A 17,372-nucleotide genomic window follows, 5' to 3' on the forward strand; every position below is an offset into this window, starting at 1 on the left:
TTCATTTCAATTTGAAGTTATTTAGCATATATTAAACTATTTAAAGTTTTTAAATAACTATTTTAAATTAAACTATACAATTTGACCCCAAACATTTAACATTTTGCAAAAATTTGAATATAACAGAGGGTTAAAATGGCTTTTCTGTTTGGTAATGTTTGCAGTTAAGCTACTATTTGTGATCTTTTAAAACTTTTTAAAACATTTAGCATTGTTATATTTAATAGATTTTTAGTATATTTATAGATGCTATTTTTAAAACTTTGGGCATTGCCTAATACGATAACTTTAGCGTTTCCCGAAACATTTGTGTTTTATTCCTCCGATTTATACATTTATGTATGGGTATAAAAACATCTAAACTTTGCAATGTTTGTTCTCAAAGGCTGTGTTTATGCCCAACAAGGAGCCTATTGTGTCTTTTGTGTGAATCAGCAAGCATTGTCACTATTCAGGAACAGTATGAACTTTGGCTAGAAACATTACATAACGCTCAGATTTTCATCAGGAGAAACATGGCACAAAACAACATCTGTGAAAGATTTCAGTTGTACTTTTCTTAACATTTTTATTTACAGAATATCTCAACTTTTTTGTTTACATTCACTGAAACTAGAAAAACAGTTTGTCAAAACAAACTCTAAATATTGGCTTCGAATGAAGACTCTCTGAAAGTTTACAGTTTGGAAGTTTACATGTTAAGTGGTTGCTAGGGTGTCCTCAGTGGTTGCTAGGCTGATGCTGCAGTGATCTGCTGGTTTTAATGATGCTCTGAGTGGTTGCTGCAGATTCTGGTTTATACGGTGTTGGTATTTTTTACTGACAGGTTGAATTGGTACAGTAAAAAAACTAACATTGGATTAGGAGTGCCTTGATGCCTTCCTGCCTTGGAATTTTAAAGCTTTCGAACGCAGCCTTAACAAAAGGATATAACAGTATTTTTTATTTTGTCAACACAACATAATCACATTTCAGTGCCTGGCATCTATAAGAGTGTAGTAGGGAACCTACTGGTTTCACAAAGTGCGTTCAAATATAAAAAGATAAAGGAAAACAATCTTGAAATGCATTGTTTGGGGCCACTCACATTGTGTATTTACATATGTACACACATTAATTCAAAGTATTTGTGCAGGTCACTAATATCAAAAGTCTCTTTGCCGCATATGGACTCGGGACAGGTCAGCATCTATGTTTGCAGGGCTGGATGGATTCACAAGTGAGGGTACAGGTGAGGAGCGACTCGACCCCCGGCTGCGAGATGGAGAGGGAGCCGGTGGACTCTGGCTGTGTCCCTTCCTCCGGCGGCGGTGAGCCGGTGGGGATTTACTCGGGGTGCGAGGGTATCTGCGAGAGGAGCGTGCTGGTGGCTCGAGAGAGTCGGATGGAGGAGGAATCGAGCTGCTGTAGGCTGTAAGGCTGCTTCCGTTGGAGGTGCATGTTTCACATGTTGTCGTTGGTTCACCAGCTGGAGGATCCTGAGGGTGTCAAGCGCATGCATTTACAGTCTGCACACGCCTACGTGCTTTCATACTAATTGGATGCTTTCGTGTGGTAATACTTCCAGTCTTCTGGCTATTCTTATGATGCAGAAATATGCTAATCTAATAACCTCTTTCAGTTCAGACTATAGGGTGAATACATGAATATTAATGTAAAACACGGAAAGAAAGCCTTCCCAAGATTGTTGAGTTCAACATTTGTTCTCTGAATCACAGACCGCTCTGTTGAGGTAATGGACCACTCATACACTCGATGGGCTATTTTAACACATTAAATGGTGAGCTTGTGTTAGATGTTACCTTCTCTTTTAGGATGTAGAGTGACACAGGATTCCTCCGCTCATGATCAATCATTATTGGGATGACATCATCTGGATAACCATAAAATATTACTTGAATATGATATATGTCGTTGTATATAATAAAGTGACAGGACGATACAAGATAAACTCTGTCATATATATTTTGACACGTCCCTCAGTTTGTAAATAAAACAATCAAAATTGAATTGAAAATAGAGCTGCATGACGATTAATCGCAACTAATTGTTTGCAGAATAAAAGTTTTTGTGTTGTGTATAATAATTATGTATATACAAATACACACACATGCATGTATATACGTATTTAAGCAATATTTACATGTGTATATACATTTTTATTAGTGCTGGCCTGCTGGGTAAAGATTAATCGCGATTAATCGCATACAAAATAAAAGTGATTTTTGGCATAATATATGAGTGTGTGCTGTGTGTAATTATTATGTATATATAAATACACACACATTCATGTATGTATTTAAGAAACATGTGTGTGTGTGTGTGTATATATTTATATTTTTATATATTCTATAGTATATATATAAGTTAAAAAAAGATGTATAAAAAAAAAAAAATCATGTGTTTGTGGTTAAATATACATAATAATTACACACACATTTATTATGCACACAATCACTTTTATCATGCGATTAATCGCGATTAATCTTTGCCCAGCACTCAACTTTATATGATTTATTAATATAAATACTTAATATATTTTTTTCTAAAAATTATACATGTGTGTGTATTTATATACACATAATTGAGCCCAGTCTCATGGAGATGCGTATAAATAGCACAAAGTGTGAAAACTCGTGCAATACATACATTTTGCGTGCATATGATATGCCAGTCCTTCCCATTCACTTAATACGGCACATCTTTTTGTGTTTAATGCAGTGGTTCTCAAACTTTTTCTGCGTGCGGGCACCCTTGTGTATGGTGCATTCCTTCGCGGCCCCCCCAAACAAATTTATGACAAAAAACTGTTGTAAAATGTAACATTTTAATTAAACAAAAAACATATTAAGTTATACAAAGTAGTGCTGTTGGTTAGTAGCTTTATTTTTTTAGGTTAATTACACGGAATTCATGATAAATTAATGTATTTTATAAAATGTCATAAAACTGGGGCCCCCCTGGCACCATCTCGCGGGCCCCCAGTTTGAGAACCACTGGTTTAATGAATTAGTTTCTCAATTTATTAAATTTTTTTGCCATTGTTGCTTAGGTTTGGGGTAAGAGCAACTTTTTGTTACATAAAATGACATCCAAACCCAAATTAATTCTAACACCAACTCCAAGCGACCATGGTTTAAAAATAGAAAAAAAAAAACATGGAGAAACCAATATATTATATGATATGCTCAAGCAAATCCCAAATCTAACCCCAAACCCAAATGAAAATGGTATTGGTATAAAATAATTATTATCTCATTTTTTTAAAAAGTTGCCCGCCAGCATTTTTTGTGATTTTTACAAAAGTTTCACAAAATCCCTTCCAGGAAAATTTTCTTCTAAAAATATATAAACATATCAAATAAAAGAACAGACCCTCTGCTTTCAAACAAACAATAAACTAACACACGTCAAAAAAATTCATCCTATCTATATTTTTTATGTGCTTATAAACTTTTAAATATGCGTATTTTTCTTAAAAAAATAATAATAAAAAAAATTTTATTAAGCAAAAAAGCTGAAATAATTGCATTTTTGTGAAGGAATTTTGTTAATGAGGATTCAGAACAATTATCAAAAAATATACACAGAGTTTAAAATTAGTAAATATTTTTTTTTGCTTCAGGTTTTTATATATTGGGTAAGTTTGCCATCTAGTGGATAATTGTGGTATTACAGATTAGCATAAAACCTCACTAGGGACACGTTTTTTTTACATGCAAATGCTTACTCTTAATTGATGAGATAACTCGTCAATGGCAGGAAAAGAGTTATACACAGTATACACACAAATATATGATGTAAACAAAAACTTTTATTCTGCAAACGATTAGTTGCGATTAATGCACTCCTGAACCACATTTTGTTAAAAACATACCCTCTGGCTTGTCATGATACTGGATATGATGGTTTTGGGGAATGGCTCTTGGTATCATAGTCTTTGTCCTCTGTTTTTTAGATCTGCTAATACAAATATTTAGCAGTTACAAGTTTATTGATTTCATTACACTAAGCCAGAAAAGTAAAATGCTTCTTACTTTTTTGATGGCCTCCAGCAAGCACACACAGTTACAAGAGTGACAAGGACAAAGATGCCCACCGTAGACAGTATGATATAAAGGGAGCTTCTTTCTGAAAACAAAAGAGGTCGTTTCTGCAAATTTATATTGTGAACGTATTGTAAATGTATTGAAATGATTATGTTCAAAAGAGAAAATCTTACTGTAAACTGTAAGTTTGACTGGTAGGCTTTGAATGCTACCTATGGGGTTTTCCACCATACAACTGTAGACATCATCGTCTACCATTAGTACACGTGTGATGGTCAGGACCTTCTGGTCAGTTGAGAGGATCAGACGAGTCTCATTCAATAATTGATTCCCACCTTTTGTCCAACTGTAGGTGGTCTTTGTACCGGTGTCATGGGTGCAGTTTAGCGTGAAATTCTCAGTCAATTCCAGAACAGTGGAGGTCACCATTTGGACGTATGGTTTAGAGATTGGCTCTGAAAAGTTTCAATCAGATTATGCAGCATTGTTTTAACAATTTATTTTATTTTATTTAAATGCAGGTTAAATGTCTAAAGCCCTATTTGGACAGTAATTGTTGCCCGTGAGGATGTCTGTAAAAATAAATGTGCATGTCTCCTCCGGGATAAAAATCATGCATTTCAACTTATGATATGTGTATGGAATACTGTTGTGTAATTGAATACATTTTAAAATTGTGTGTAGCACTCATTGCAGCTCATTATTGACATTTTTAACGTTTTCATGATTTTCTTCTCTTTATTTACATCAGCTCCCACTCGCTATAGAAGAGCGATGAAAGATTGTGCCCATACATCTCATCATTTCAATTATGTACATCTTATTATGCTCGCAAAAAAGATGCTTCATCGTTGCAGAATAAATGCAAAGTGCGTGACCATAAATTGGATTTTTTTCAGGAATTTTTACGCGGGTGGTAGGAGAAAACACCCAGTGTCATGGAGATGTGTATACGCCAAATTCCAATTTTAAGTGCATATGATACGCCAATCCTTCCCGTTCACTTAATACGGCACATCTTTTTGTGTCATTTTATGTATTGGTTTGTCCTTTTAAATTTTTTTTACTATTGTGGCTTGGGTTTGAGGTTAGAATAACTTTTTATTACATAAAATGACATCCTAACCCCAATTCTTACCCCATCTCCAAGCATCCATGGCTTAAAAATAGACAAAAACATGGAGAAACCTATATACTATATGACATCCTAAAGCAAATTTAAAATCTAACCCAAGTGAAAATGGTTTAAAAAACAGAAAAAAAAACGAGAAACCAATACATAAGATAACAGATAACAAAAGATTTTAAAATGGCGCCATATTAAGTGAACGAGAAGGACTGGCGTATCATATGCATGCAAAATTGGAATTTGGTTTTCACACTTTGTGCTATTTATTCGCATCTACATGAGACTAGCAAACACTGACCCTCTGGATTCGGCAATAAAATCACTGACTACCCTTTTTAAATGATAAAAACACCTTACATCCCAACAAAAAACAATTACCATCCAAAAAGGGCTTAAGTAGGGATGTCCCGATATATCGGCCAATAAGCAGTATCGGCAGATGACAAAATACTTTTAGTTTTGAATTGGGTGATAGTGACAACAGAATTGCAATTTGTACACTTAGCACTTATAGGATTTCACAATGACACACTTTAACTCATTCCCTGCCAGCCTTTTTTTTTTTAAAGTTGCCCGCCTACCGAGCGAGCCCCTTGGGTGACATTGGAGTAAAACATTCTAAAGTTTATTTCCTGTGCTCACGTGAAACTTTCATGTGTTCACGCAAAACCTTCATGTGCAGAATTTTTTTTAAATTTAGTTTCATGTGCTCGCGCGATAGCTCCATGTCCCCTTAGGGGCTCTGTATCCGACAGCATTTTTTGCGATTTTCACAAAATTTTCACAAAATGAATTTTTTTCTCTGCTTATAAACTATAAACTTATAAATAATTTTGTTTTGTAAAAAACTGAAATATTTGTGAAAATAATTTTGTTAGAGATCAGATTCAGAACGATTATCAAACCATACACAGAGTTTAAAATTAATAAATATTAAATTATAATATAAATATTTTTTGCTTCAGTTTTTTTTATTGGGTTAGTGCGCCATCTAATGGAAAATCGTGATATTACAGATAACCATAAAAACTCAACATGTTTTTTTCACGCAAATGTTTTCTCTTAATTGACGAGATAACTCTTCAATGGGGAAAATAGTTAAAACAAGGTGTAAAATTCAGACTATCAGTATCTATCGGTATTAGTAGATCTTATTTAAAGTATCTAGGTGTATGAGCACCTAGTCCCGATTATAAATCAATTCATCAAAAAGGTTTTTCATATTTCTTTTTTTGAGAAAGCTTAAATCTTACCATCCACTGTTAGCTCGATGCTTCCCTCTCCAGGGAATATGTCATCTGTGATGGAGATCTCTACTTCATAAGTGCCCTCATCAGACAGCCTGAGGTTATGGAGCAGCAGTGTGCCGTTCTCAAACACAAGTATACGATCTCTGTATTCTGGCCGCAGGTTACCAATGATCACAGTGCTGATGGACTGGACCACCGTGACGGGTTTGTCCCTCTTTAGCTGCCACTTGATAACAGGAGGATCCTGACTGGTGCTTGAGTAACGGACGGACAGCAGAGCTTCTCCACCCACTTTCCCTCTGATCAGAGTCTCTAAACTCGTAATGTTCACCCCTTGAACATATCCTATGAAACACGAACTATTGAATCAATCACGTATTTGAACATCTTCATAGTACAACCCTACCCTTTAAAATGTATTAATATGTTCCATTTTGAAATCAATATGTATCAGTGAGGTAGGCTAATATGCACTCTTTGGTACCAATAGGTACTAAAATGAACTTTGTATGTACAAAGGTGTACCTAGGGAACATTATTTTGACCATTATTTCTGATAGTATAACCACCTTTGCCTAGACCACAGCTCTACATTATCTTAACCATCCAACATCATGATGAGATAATAATTTAAAGGGACACTAGAGTTAAACATTTAATTTTTACCGTTTTGGAATCCATTCAGCTGATCTCCGGGTCTGGCTATACCATTTTTAGCATAGTTTAGCATAATCCATTGAATCTGATTAGACTGTTAGCATTGCGCTAAAAAAATAACCAAAGAGTTTCAATATTTTTCCTATTTAAAACTTGACTCTTCTGTAGTTACATCGTGTACTCGTTTACTTTCTGTCGGTCTTAGATGTAACTACAGAAGAGTCAAGTTTAAAATAGGAAAAATATTGAAACTCTTTGGTTATTTTTTAGCGTGTTGCTAATGGTCTAATCAGATTCAATGGATTATGCTAAGCTATGCTAAAAGTGAAAGCGCCAGACCCGGATATCAGCTGAATGAATTCCAAAATGGTAAGAATCAAATATTTAACTCTATGGGGGGGCTGAAAAATATTTTCAAAAAAGTGGAGTGCATCTACACTTTTGTGATGACTTTTGTAGATGTGTAGAATTTGATGTTGACCGATGTTTATCTGAACTATTGATTGCTTCATTTCCATATACAGTGGTGTGAGAGATTAGCAATGATTCATCAATCCATGTGTGTAGTTTAGCTTTGCCCTTATCATTTAGTTTCAACACACACAGGAAAGACTGCATTTACTTTGTCGGTGTAAATAAAATTTACAGCCCTTTACAGCACGTTTAAAGAAGTACTGACACAATGGGAATAACCAACCTATCCTCCAACCCATATGATTGTTTTGGTCGTTTGTCCATTAGCAACTCTACCGGCAGCAGGTGAAACTTAATATATATGGGTATAAAATTATATATATATATTGGGGTATATTTTTGCAATGATGGCATGTACTGGAATATGATTTACAATTGAAACCGGCAGGGTTAATAGTATTTTATTCAACATTAATTATTCAAAATTCGCGAATTCAAAAGATTTGTGTTGGATTGTCATGTGAACCTATGTGCATCATACATCATGTCAAATACATGTCTGCTGCACACGTGTCGAAAGGCTTTATGATAAAAGAGACACATGATGCACATAGGTTCACATGATGCACTGAATAGATATTTTGATATAACAAGCCAAACACATGACGGGCTAAATACATGTTTTGACGAACTTTGCATAGTGCGGCATCGAAAATAAGTCACCGGCCTCCACCGATGTCTAATCTGACATATAAGACAAAAAAAACTTAAAACGTAACCATTGATTGTAATACAGTGCTTGGCCACTAGAGGGCTCTGGTCCCTTACACGTAACTTTACGTCATAATAAAAAGATTGCACAAACGAACGTTAAGGTCTTTATTTTCGGAGGACATAACAGATTTGAAATGATGTTACCTTCCTTGTCTTTCAGGTTCTATTTGTAGCTTGTTTTATTTACATTTTGTTTGTGCAATTTGTGCACATATTTTGCTTTAATAAATTAATATTTTAAGTTGCCAGCTACACTGCGTCACATATTTTTTGAATTTGAAAACCTATTTTGTGACAGAAATAAGTGCAATATCTCGAAATAAGTTAGAGTGATCTATTGCAATGCAATCTAATGAAATGTAATGTAAGATTTAATGATTCCCTAACCAACAAACCAGGAGGAAAACCGCCCATCTCCCTGGTAACTGTAGAGATGAGCACACAAAAGCTTGGATTGTTTGGCCTAATTTCCTCCCTAGCAGGCCACAAAAAAGACCCACAGAGCAACAAACAATCAGGGTGATCAGATGAAAAGTGACACATGGGGCTATGTGACAATACAGATGACAACATTGGCCAATTGTACAACACAAACAGCTTCTAGACTAGTTTCGATGCATAATAGCACTAGGTTTCCATGATGCTGTAAATACTGAAATGTGCATCTTGTAACTCACAGTCTTTGTGCTGCTTTGTTCCCTGGCAGTATGGACAGTATTAAACTTTTTAAATAATACTGTTATATTAATAAACTTTAAATAATACACTGTCAACCTCGAAACAACTTGAAATTGCTTATCTTAAGTTGATAAGTTAAAGGAACGTAAACATAGGTTGATATGACTTATCAATCACATGATTTTTTACAGTGTATAGTTGCATAGCGGATATTGATATTGACACATATTTCATATTTGGATATTCACAATTTATTTCACTAAGGTGAATTTTTAGAGAACATTTTTTAAATTTCTTTTAATTTTTTTTTAAACTGTAGGCAGTGAATTGTAAGATATAGAATGAAATAAAGATAAAGAACCAATACAGAAGTACAGAAAATATACACATAAAGATAATATACAACATTAAATACACTGTAAAAAATTATTTCTCAGCTAAAATAAATTGATTGACATTAAACTAATAAAAAAAAATTGAATTGAATCAAAAGGATTACATTAAGGCGGACCAAAACAAGTCATATAGGCCCTAAAACTATAAAAATGCTGTCCATATCATTATTACAAAAATGCTCACAGCTTTAAACATTTGAAATACAATTGTAAACATTTAAAACATTTAAAATGAACAACATAAAAATATAAAAAGAAGTATAAGCTTTTGGAAAAGCCAATAATACAAACACGGTCATTCAATAAGTTGAATTCGCTCCTCTTACCTGAAGGAATCAGAACTACAAGGATTAAGAAGATTGGTGCTGCTAAAGTGACCGATGCCCAAGGAAAAGCCTCGTTTTCTGCCTTCATATTGGGTTGAAGTTTCACAGTCTTCCTCAAACAATTAACATCATTATTTGTTAGCACGTCCCCTAACTCAGAGTACTGTGGTTCCTTAAGGGTTGGGCTATGTTATGCTGCTGACACACACACACACGCACGCACGCACGCACACACACACACACACACACACACACACACACACACACACACGCAAGCTTGCACGTGTACAGATATTCACACAATCATGGCATCATGATGGCATGTTTGTAAGTCATTGAGTTAGTCTGGATATATAAGGGTGAAGAAGGAGGGTTGGTGAATATATTGAATGTGTGTGTTTGTGTGTTGGGGGGTTGTTGCTTCATGGCCTCACTGTTTATTGTATTTCACAAATGTTCTTTTGAGTAAATAAAACATTCATTATGCGTAAAATATATTTTAGCCAAGCTTAATTTGATCATTGAAAATGTACAATAAGGTTGTATATGTTAACATTTGTCAGTGCATTAACATGAACTACAATGAGCAATACTTCTGCATTTACTATTTATTATTTCATGTAAATTACAGAATTTACCAACACATTTTTTTTAATTAAATGTTGTAATTGTTAACATTAGTTAATGCACAATGAACTACCGTACAGTAACTTGAACAATATGCATCATTAATAAACATTAAAGGGGTCATATGATGCAATTTCATGCATTCCTTTGTCTTTGGAATGTTTAAAGCTTTTTGTGCAAATACAAACATGTTTTTATAATTGTTCTGAATCTGATCTTTAACTAAATTCCTTCACAAAAATGCTATTATTTCAGCTTTCTGCTAAAAAAATATTATTTTTAAAAGAAAAATACCCAGATTTTTTTAGAGTTTATAAGCAGAGAAAAACCTATAGATAGTATGAAATGTTTTTCCCCGTTTTGTTTGTTTGTTTCTTGTTTGTTTGAAAGCAGAGAGTCTGTTTTTTCATTCGATATATTTGTATGTTTATATATTTGTTAGAAGATAATTTTCCTGGAAGGCATTTTTTGAAAATCACAAAAAATGCCGGCGGGCAACAACAACAACAAAAAAAAAGAATGGCGGGCAATGAGTTAAAGACAGCGCTCATTTTCTTTACTGTAAGTGTTTATAGTATAGCATGCACTGAAGGTTTTTATTGTTTAATTATAAATATTTCCATGTCAAAGAACCCAAATCCAGTCATGGACACGTTGCGGTAATGAAAATTTCCCCTTAAATGTGGAAAAAAACAACAAAATTGGTTTGTATGATGTCATTTGAAATCATGTGCAAAATAGTACATCATTCCTTCCAAAGCAGACATTTAATGTTCAAGAAAATAAGAAACATGTGATCATTGGTAAATGTAGAGACTATAATAAGGAATATAAATGTGTCCAAGAAAAATTGTCTCATTCTCCGCAACAATTTTAAATCATTGTTTAAGCCCTCAAGGAACTAACATTTAGAAAAAATTGTTGGAATTGACTGTGACACTCAAGATGGCTACCAGGTAAGCAGTTCTTATTTTTTCTCTAAAGATAAATTTTGTTTGTCATAGTACCTAGACAACTTTTTGGTTCTCATTACCGAAACGAGAGTTTGTAAATGCATATATTTAATGTCATATCATGTTGCGGTAATGATAATTTTTGATAATGATAATCTAAAAAATGAAAATAAATCTATAGGAAATATTTTTTTAATTCTCTAAAAATAATGGTTAAAGTAAGTTCAGATCTTAATCTTATATCTCAGATCTTAAAAAAAATGGCTTCAATGGCTTTTTTAAAAAATCTGATGCTGGACACCTTCTAAATCTGGATTTCATGAGAATCACCCATATATATATATATATATATATATATATATAAAGGTCCATATATATTTGGACATTTTGTTATTTTAGCTGTTTACTAAAACATTTTTATATAATATATATTTGGATTACAAACTCTCTGCTGTAATTTGAGTGTATTCTCATTAAAATTTGATATGCGGTAACATGCGGCTCCCCCTTTTAAAGTAATGGGACAGTTGACTCAAAAGCTATTTTATGGACAGGTATTGTCTATTTGTTAAATCATTTTCTCATAAATGAAGGATGTTAAAGGTCTGGAGTTGATTTTAAGTGCGACATTTGCATTTGGAAGCTGTGGCTCTGAACCCACATCATGTGGTTCACGGAGATCTCCACGTAAGTGATACAGACCATATTTAGGTTTTAAAAACACAACAAATCTATTAGTCAGACAGGAGGAATATTAATAGATACCAGATCCACAATTTGGTACATTCTGAGAAAAAATAAACAGCAACCCACTCATCAATATTGATGTGAAGCGAGTCTTTACTTTAAACCAATATTAATTATATAACTGTAGAAATAACAAAACTTGGGTCAGTGTCGAAATATATATGGACATAACTGTGTAAATATATATATATATATATATATGTATTAGTTAGAATAATATGTATGGCGAAGGTATAAGGTAATGTATAGCATTTCCTTGCACCCTTGCTTTACATGTATGTTGTTAATCTGGTTTACTCCCAGGTTGTAAAAAAACATGCATGTTGTAAATTGGAAATGTCAGATTGACCCCACCCAACATGTTTATCGCTATTGATTAACTTGTGTGGATTAATTAATTTGTATATGGAATAGATGCTGGAATGGCATTAGGAATAAACAAACAAATATGTGGATATAATTGGACATGTTTATACAATGCTGCCCTCCACTGGAATTAATGCACAAAATTTTGTCGCCCTATGGAAACAGCCAGATTTACTAGCTTTGATTAAAGTCTGACATAAAGAAGTTTAAATGTAAAATTCACATGCACAAATCCACAAATCACATTTTCTATCATGCAAGTCAGTTGGTGTGTAGTCATTAACCAGCATGTAATTATAATAATTTCTGTAAATGACACATATATCTATCATTACAAAACAAAGATGAAAGATAAACATCTAAACCTACAGAAGCAGAAGGCAACAGAGTGGCAGATTTTCTCTGTGTTGCCATTGGAAACCCGAGTGAAATTCATATTTCATAACTCTCCCACCCCCGGCTGAGTCCCTGGACGTGTCAGCGCGAGTGGGAGCCGACGTAGGCGTAAAGTGGGCTCAGCGGCTCCAAAGCAACTTAAGGCTCTCATCCCACAGCCAAGCCGAACACAGAGCAGAAGTGCGTATTCAGCCACAACCCATCGATTCAGACATGTTGGTGTTGTTGCTATGCTGAATTCCTTGCGCTGTGATTTGTTTTCGATATGAACTGTTTGCCCTATACGTGCATATTTCTCAGAATGACTCTTGAAGAGTATTTTTAGCACAAAATAGTATTTTTTAGATAAACATGTGCAATTGTTGGGTTTTAACAGAGACGAAGTAACACACAACAGTTCATCATCACTTCTTACAAGATTTGGTAAAAAAAGCACCAATTTATTCAGGAAGAGCCACATGACTTTCATAAAATAAGATCAACCATGGTTTGTTTGTATTTGTTTGCAATTAAGGGCCTGCTTACACGAGAATGCTCATGGGTGAAAGCGTAAAAATATTTTATCGGATGTGCCTTTCGTTTAAATGGGACTGCGTTTTTTGGGGCTAAAAAACGCAAAAAAGTGAAACCACCCTCTAGAGTGGAAATCTTTAAAACGATATACCGTCGTATTATGTTTACACTGAAACGATCTGAAAAGAAAACTCAAAAGTGGTGATGTGTTATCACACATTGAGCGTTTTGAGGAGGAAATGTGCGTGCATATGGTGATGCAAAAGTGTGTGATATTCAATGTAGTATGCACTCCAGGCGGCTAGGTGGCAATGTGAAGCACTGACAAACAACAACACCAAGTCCGCACGCCTGCGTACAACCTTCTTCCTTGTTCTCGCAGGTCTCATCCAAAGCCATCTGGTTTGCCTCCGTCGAATTGGCGCATCAACAATATATTTATCAAATGTATATTTATCAGAGCTGCTATGGCAACTTGAAGGTCCGATGTATGGAAATAATCCGACATGTTTGTTGTTTTCATGCATGTGACGTAAACTAGTGATGCACCGATGTATCGGCCGCCGATATTAATCGGCCGATTTTTGATGAATTTGAAACCATCGGCATATCCGCAATTGCACGAGAAAGGCCGATACGATAAACTAGCTAATAGACCAATTGTATAGTATTGTATACAAGTGTTTAATATCGGTATCGGCCAGAAGTTGCCTGTTTAAATCGGTATCGGCCCAAAAAAATCCTATCAGCGCATCCCTAACGTAAACGCGTACGCGACAAGAGCCACCGTGAGCAGATTTTTGCGTTTTTACCATTTAGCCGGGAATGCGACGGTAGAGCGTTTTTAAGATTTCCACTCTGGAGGGTGGTTTCACTTTTTTGCGTTTTTGAGCCCCCAAAACGCCGTCGCTGTGTAAACTAAAGGCACATCCGATAAAATATTTTACGTTTTCACCCTCAAGCGTTCTCATGTAAACAGGCCCTAAGTGACGTACAGTTTATTGAGTCTGTAAACATTGCTTTTGTCCTAGGAATCAAACAAATGACCTTTACAAAGCATGCAATCTGCATAAAAATACCAGAGAATTATCTGGTCTGATACAGACTTAAACGATTTTTACTGAAAAGTTACACTTGTACTCACTGATCGTTTATAAATTGTCCTAGTTTTGTCTGCATTGAATGTATTGATGTTTTTAGTCCTTGTATTTGTTTAGCTTATGTTTAAAAGTGTGTTTTTTATGTTGTGAGTTGTGTTTATTGTTTTATGTTCTGCAGAACAGGAACCTGCTGGAAACCAGCTGGAGTCCGGCCCGTTTAAATTGCATCTTGATATTACTTTTGAACCTTTCCTCTATAATAAATGAAATGAAACATAAGGGGGTGGTTTCCCGAACAGGGATTAGACTAGTCCTAGACTAAAATAAATGTTAGAGCTGTCCAAACTGAAAACAACTTGCAGTGACATATCTTAAAATACATCAGTGCCCTTAGTTTGGCCTCAAAATGCACGCCAGTAATGTTTTCAGTACTGCATGTTTGTTAAAACTAGTTATATTTCCTAATTAAACTAAGGCCTAGTCCTGGCTTTAGCTAATCCCTGTCCGCGACACCACCCCAAGATCTGTTTACACACATACAGAACTACTGAAGGAGCTGCTCTGAGAAACAGCCAATCAGAGCAGAGCTCCAGATTATTATTCATGACCCTTCCAAATAAGGTAATATAGGCCCTTTCATCTTAAAGGCTAATCCTAAATGGACATGAAATAACGTTTCTGGATCATTTTTGCACTTAATAAAGTTACATTACTTCTATGTAAATATCAAAGAACATTTTAACAGATTATTTCAATGCATTCTTTGGCACCTTTAATATTTTGGAAAATGTCTCATAATCTTGATAGCATTATGATGGCACACTCCTTTTCAGAAAGTCTAAATTTGTGCTAAATTGCCTGTGATTTTTGTCTTAATGCAACAGACATAAACAAATCGTAAATGTTCTTAAGCTTCTGTTTTAATGGACATAGCATATTAAACTAAATATAAATACATAGCGATACATTTATTTATTATATATTATAAAAAGCTTTTGTACAAAAACAACTTGAATGTCTTTACTTGCATAAATTGAGTAAATCTTCCTACAGTATAGCCTAGAAAAGTCAGATTGACACTCAGAAGATTGAGAAAGTCTCTTCCAGTTTTGTCTGGATTGTGCATTAGACGGTTAGCGACTGTGGGTGGTTTGTGGGCGTACTGTCTGGGATCAGGTATAAATGGTTTAGGAGTTTTTTTTTAAGTCCTCAAAGGAATATATTTGAATTTGAACATTGGTGGGGTGCCAACTGTATGTATGTTTCATTTTTAGGTGGGGGAGTAATAGTACCATTCATACAGTTACAGTTTATAGTTGGCAAACCTTCAAAGCACCAAACATACGAGCTACCATGTAAATAGTGCATGCATTTCTGAGGTGCCACTGTAGCTTTTGCATTGATAATGTATACAAAAAACAGAAAATAGACTGTAGAGGCATTTAGAAAAACAAATGCTGGGTGGTTTTTACCCACAGGTTGGTAAATATTAAACAAAACACACCGCTGAGAGAAAAGTTACCCAGTGCTGGGTTGTTGTTACCCAACCATGGGCTAAAATATCCAACATTCTGTAATTTTTAACCTAGCGGTGTGTTCTGGTAAATATAGTTGTCATTTTCTCACCGTCATGTAATTTCTCATTTTCCTGCACTTCTCTCGACCCATTATTTCGTCAAATATGATCAAACCGCACAGTTGAGGTTATTTCAACCCCAACAAGATCTCACAAAGTACCGTGGTATAGCCACAGAATATTTTGCTCATATATCCGTATCATTGTCACGGATCTCCGCATTTTTCCATGTCCGTACCACAGACTTTCTTTTCCATGTCAGTTTCACGTATTGGTTACTCAATTGTTTTTAAACCATTTTCGTGTGGGTTTGGGGTTAGATTTGGGGTTAGGATGTTACTTTAACTATTGGTTTATACGATTTTTTTTTCTGGATTTTTAACAATTGTCACCTGACATTAGGGTTAGAGTTGGGTTAGGATGTCATTTTATGTTACAGAAAGTCGTTCTAACCCCAAACCCATGCGGAAATGGTTAGAAAATGGTTAGCAAAAACATTTGAGTAACCAATAAGTGAAACTGACACGGAAAAGAAAGTCCGTGGTATGGACACGGAAAAATGTGAAGATCTGTGACAATGACACGGATAAATTAGCAAAATATTCTGTAACTATAACACAGAAATTCATGAGATCAGGTTGTTCAACCCATAGTTGGGAAACAACAACACAGCAAAAGGTTTTTTTTATAACCCAACAGTTGGGTTTGTTCATATTTGACCCAATTACGAATTCAAACCCAGCATTGCATTTAAACACCCCAGCACAGGTTTATTTATTAACCCAGCATGTGTTCTGTCCAATATTTACCCAGCGCTGGTAAATATTTACCCTTGCTGATACCCGAAAATGGGTAAAAAAGTTTGAAGAGTTCACCCCTTTAAAGTTGCCATGAATGGCAAAATTAGCTATACAGACCAAAAACGTTTAGTACCAGGCTGTAAACAGATTATTTTCTTCTGTAAAGTCCATTTTCTTAAAAAAAAATCCAGATAATTTACTCACCACCATGTCATCCAAAATGTTGATGTCTTTCTTTGTTCAGTCCAGAAGAAATTATGTTTTTTGAGGAAAACGTTCCAGGATTTTTCTCATTTTAATGGACTTTAATGGACCCCAACACTTAACACTTAACTCAACACTTAACAGTTTTTTTCAACAGTTTCAAAGGACTCTAAACGATCCCAAACGAGGCATAAGGGTCTTCTCGTCTATCTCCGGTCCTGTGATGCGCCAGCGCGATCTCACGCAATACGTCATCACGTCAAGAGGTCACAGAGGACGAACGCGAAACTACGCCCCAGTGTTTACAAGTGTGGAGACAGAGGACCGTTCCGATGTTGTTGTATGTCGAATGATACTAATTAATGTCTTTGTGTCAGTTTATTGTTTAAAATGGTCCGCAAATGTGCGTTTCATATAT

General features: G+C 35.0%; 1 protein-coding gene across 2 annotated transcripts; it reads right to left on the reverse strand.

Moving 5' to 3' along the window:
• Window positions 1-148: 148 nt before the first annotated feature.
• Window positions 149-9,885, reverse strand: hepacamb (hepatic and glial cell adhesion molecule b). 2 transcript variants are annotated; one of them, XM_065284132.2, is made up of 7 exons: window positions 9,673-9,885; window positions 6,432-6,773; window positions 4,223-4,504; window positions 4,038-4,131; window positions 3,878-3,963; window positions 1,803-1,873; window positions 149-1,478 (listed from the first exon to the last, which is right to left on the reverse strand). In XM_065284132.2, the coding sequence occupies exons 1-7, from the start codon at window positions 9,758-9,760 to the stop codon at window positions 1,146-1,148; spliced, it is 1,296 nt and encodes a 431-aa protein (XP_065140204.1). In that variant the 5' UTR covers window positions 9,761-9,885; the 3' UTR covers window positions 149-1,145. The 2 variants fall into 2 exon arrangements, with proteins under 2 accessions (XP_065140204.1, XP_065140205.1); XM_065284133.2 differs by having other exon boundaries at window positions 150-1,478; window positions 3,878-3,960; window positions 9,673-9,883.
• Window positions 9,886-17,372: the final 7,487 nt, after the last annotated feature.

Source organism: Paramisgurnus dabryanus, chromosome 5 (genome assembly GCF_030506205.2).
Source record: "Paramisgurnus dabryanus chromosome 5, PD_genome_1.1, whole genome shotgun sequence".
Classification (NCBI taxonomy): domain Eukaryota; kingdom Metazoa; phylum Chordata; class Actinopteri; order Cypriniformes; family Cobitidae; genus Paramisgurnus; species Paramisgurnus dabryanus.

What these genes read in the sequence shown, in the direction of transcription:
- hepacamb (XM_065284132.2), bottom strand. Translation starts at nt 9,760, where the DNA reads ATGAAGGCAGAAAACGAGGCTTTTCCTTGGGCATCGGTCACTTTAGCA. An exon ending in AGTCAAACTTACAGTTTACA is followed by an intron (nt 4,132 to 4,222) that starts GTAAGATTTTCT and finishes TTTTGTTTTCAG; the next exon opens with AAAGAAGCTCCCTTTATATC. An exon ending in TGCTGGAGGCCATCAAAAAA is followed by an intron (nt 3,964 to 4,037) that starts GTAAGAAGCATT and finishes TATTTGTATTAG; the next exon opens with CAGATCTAAAAAACAGAGGA.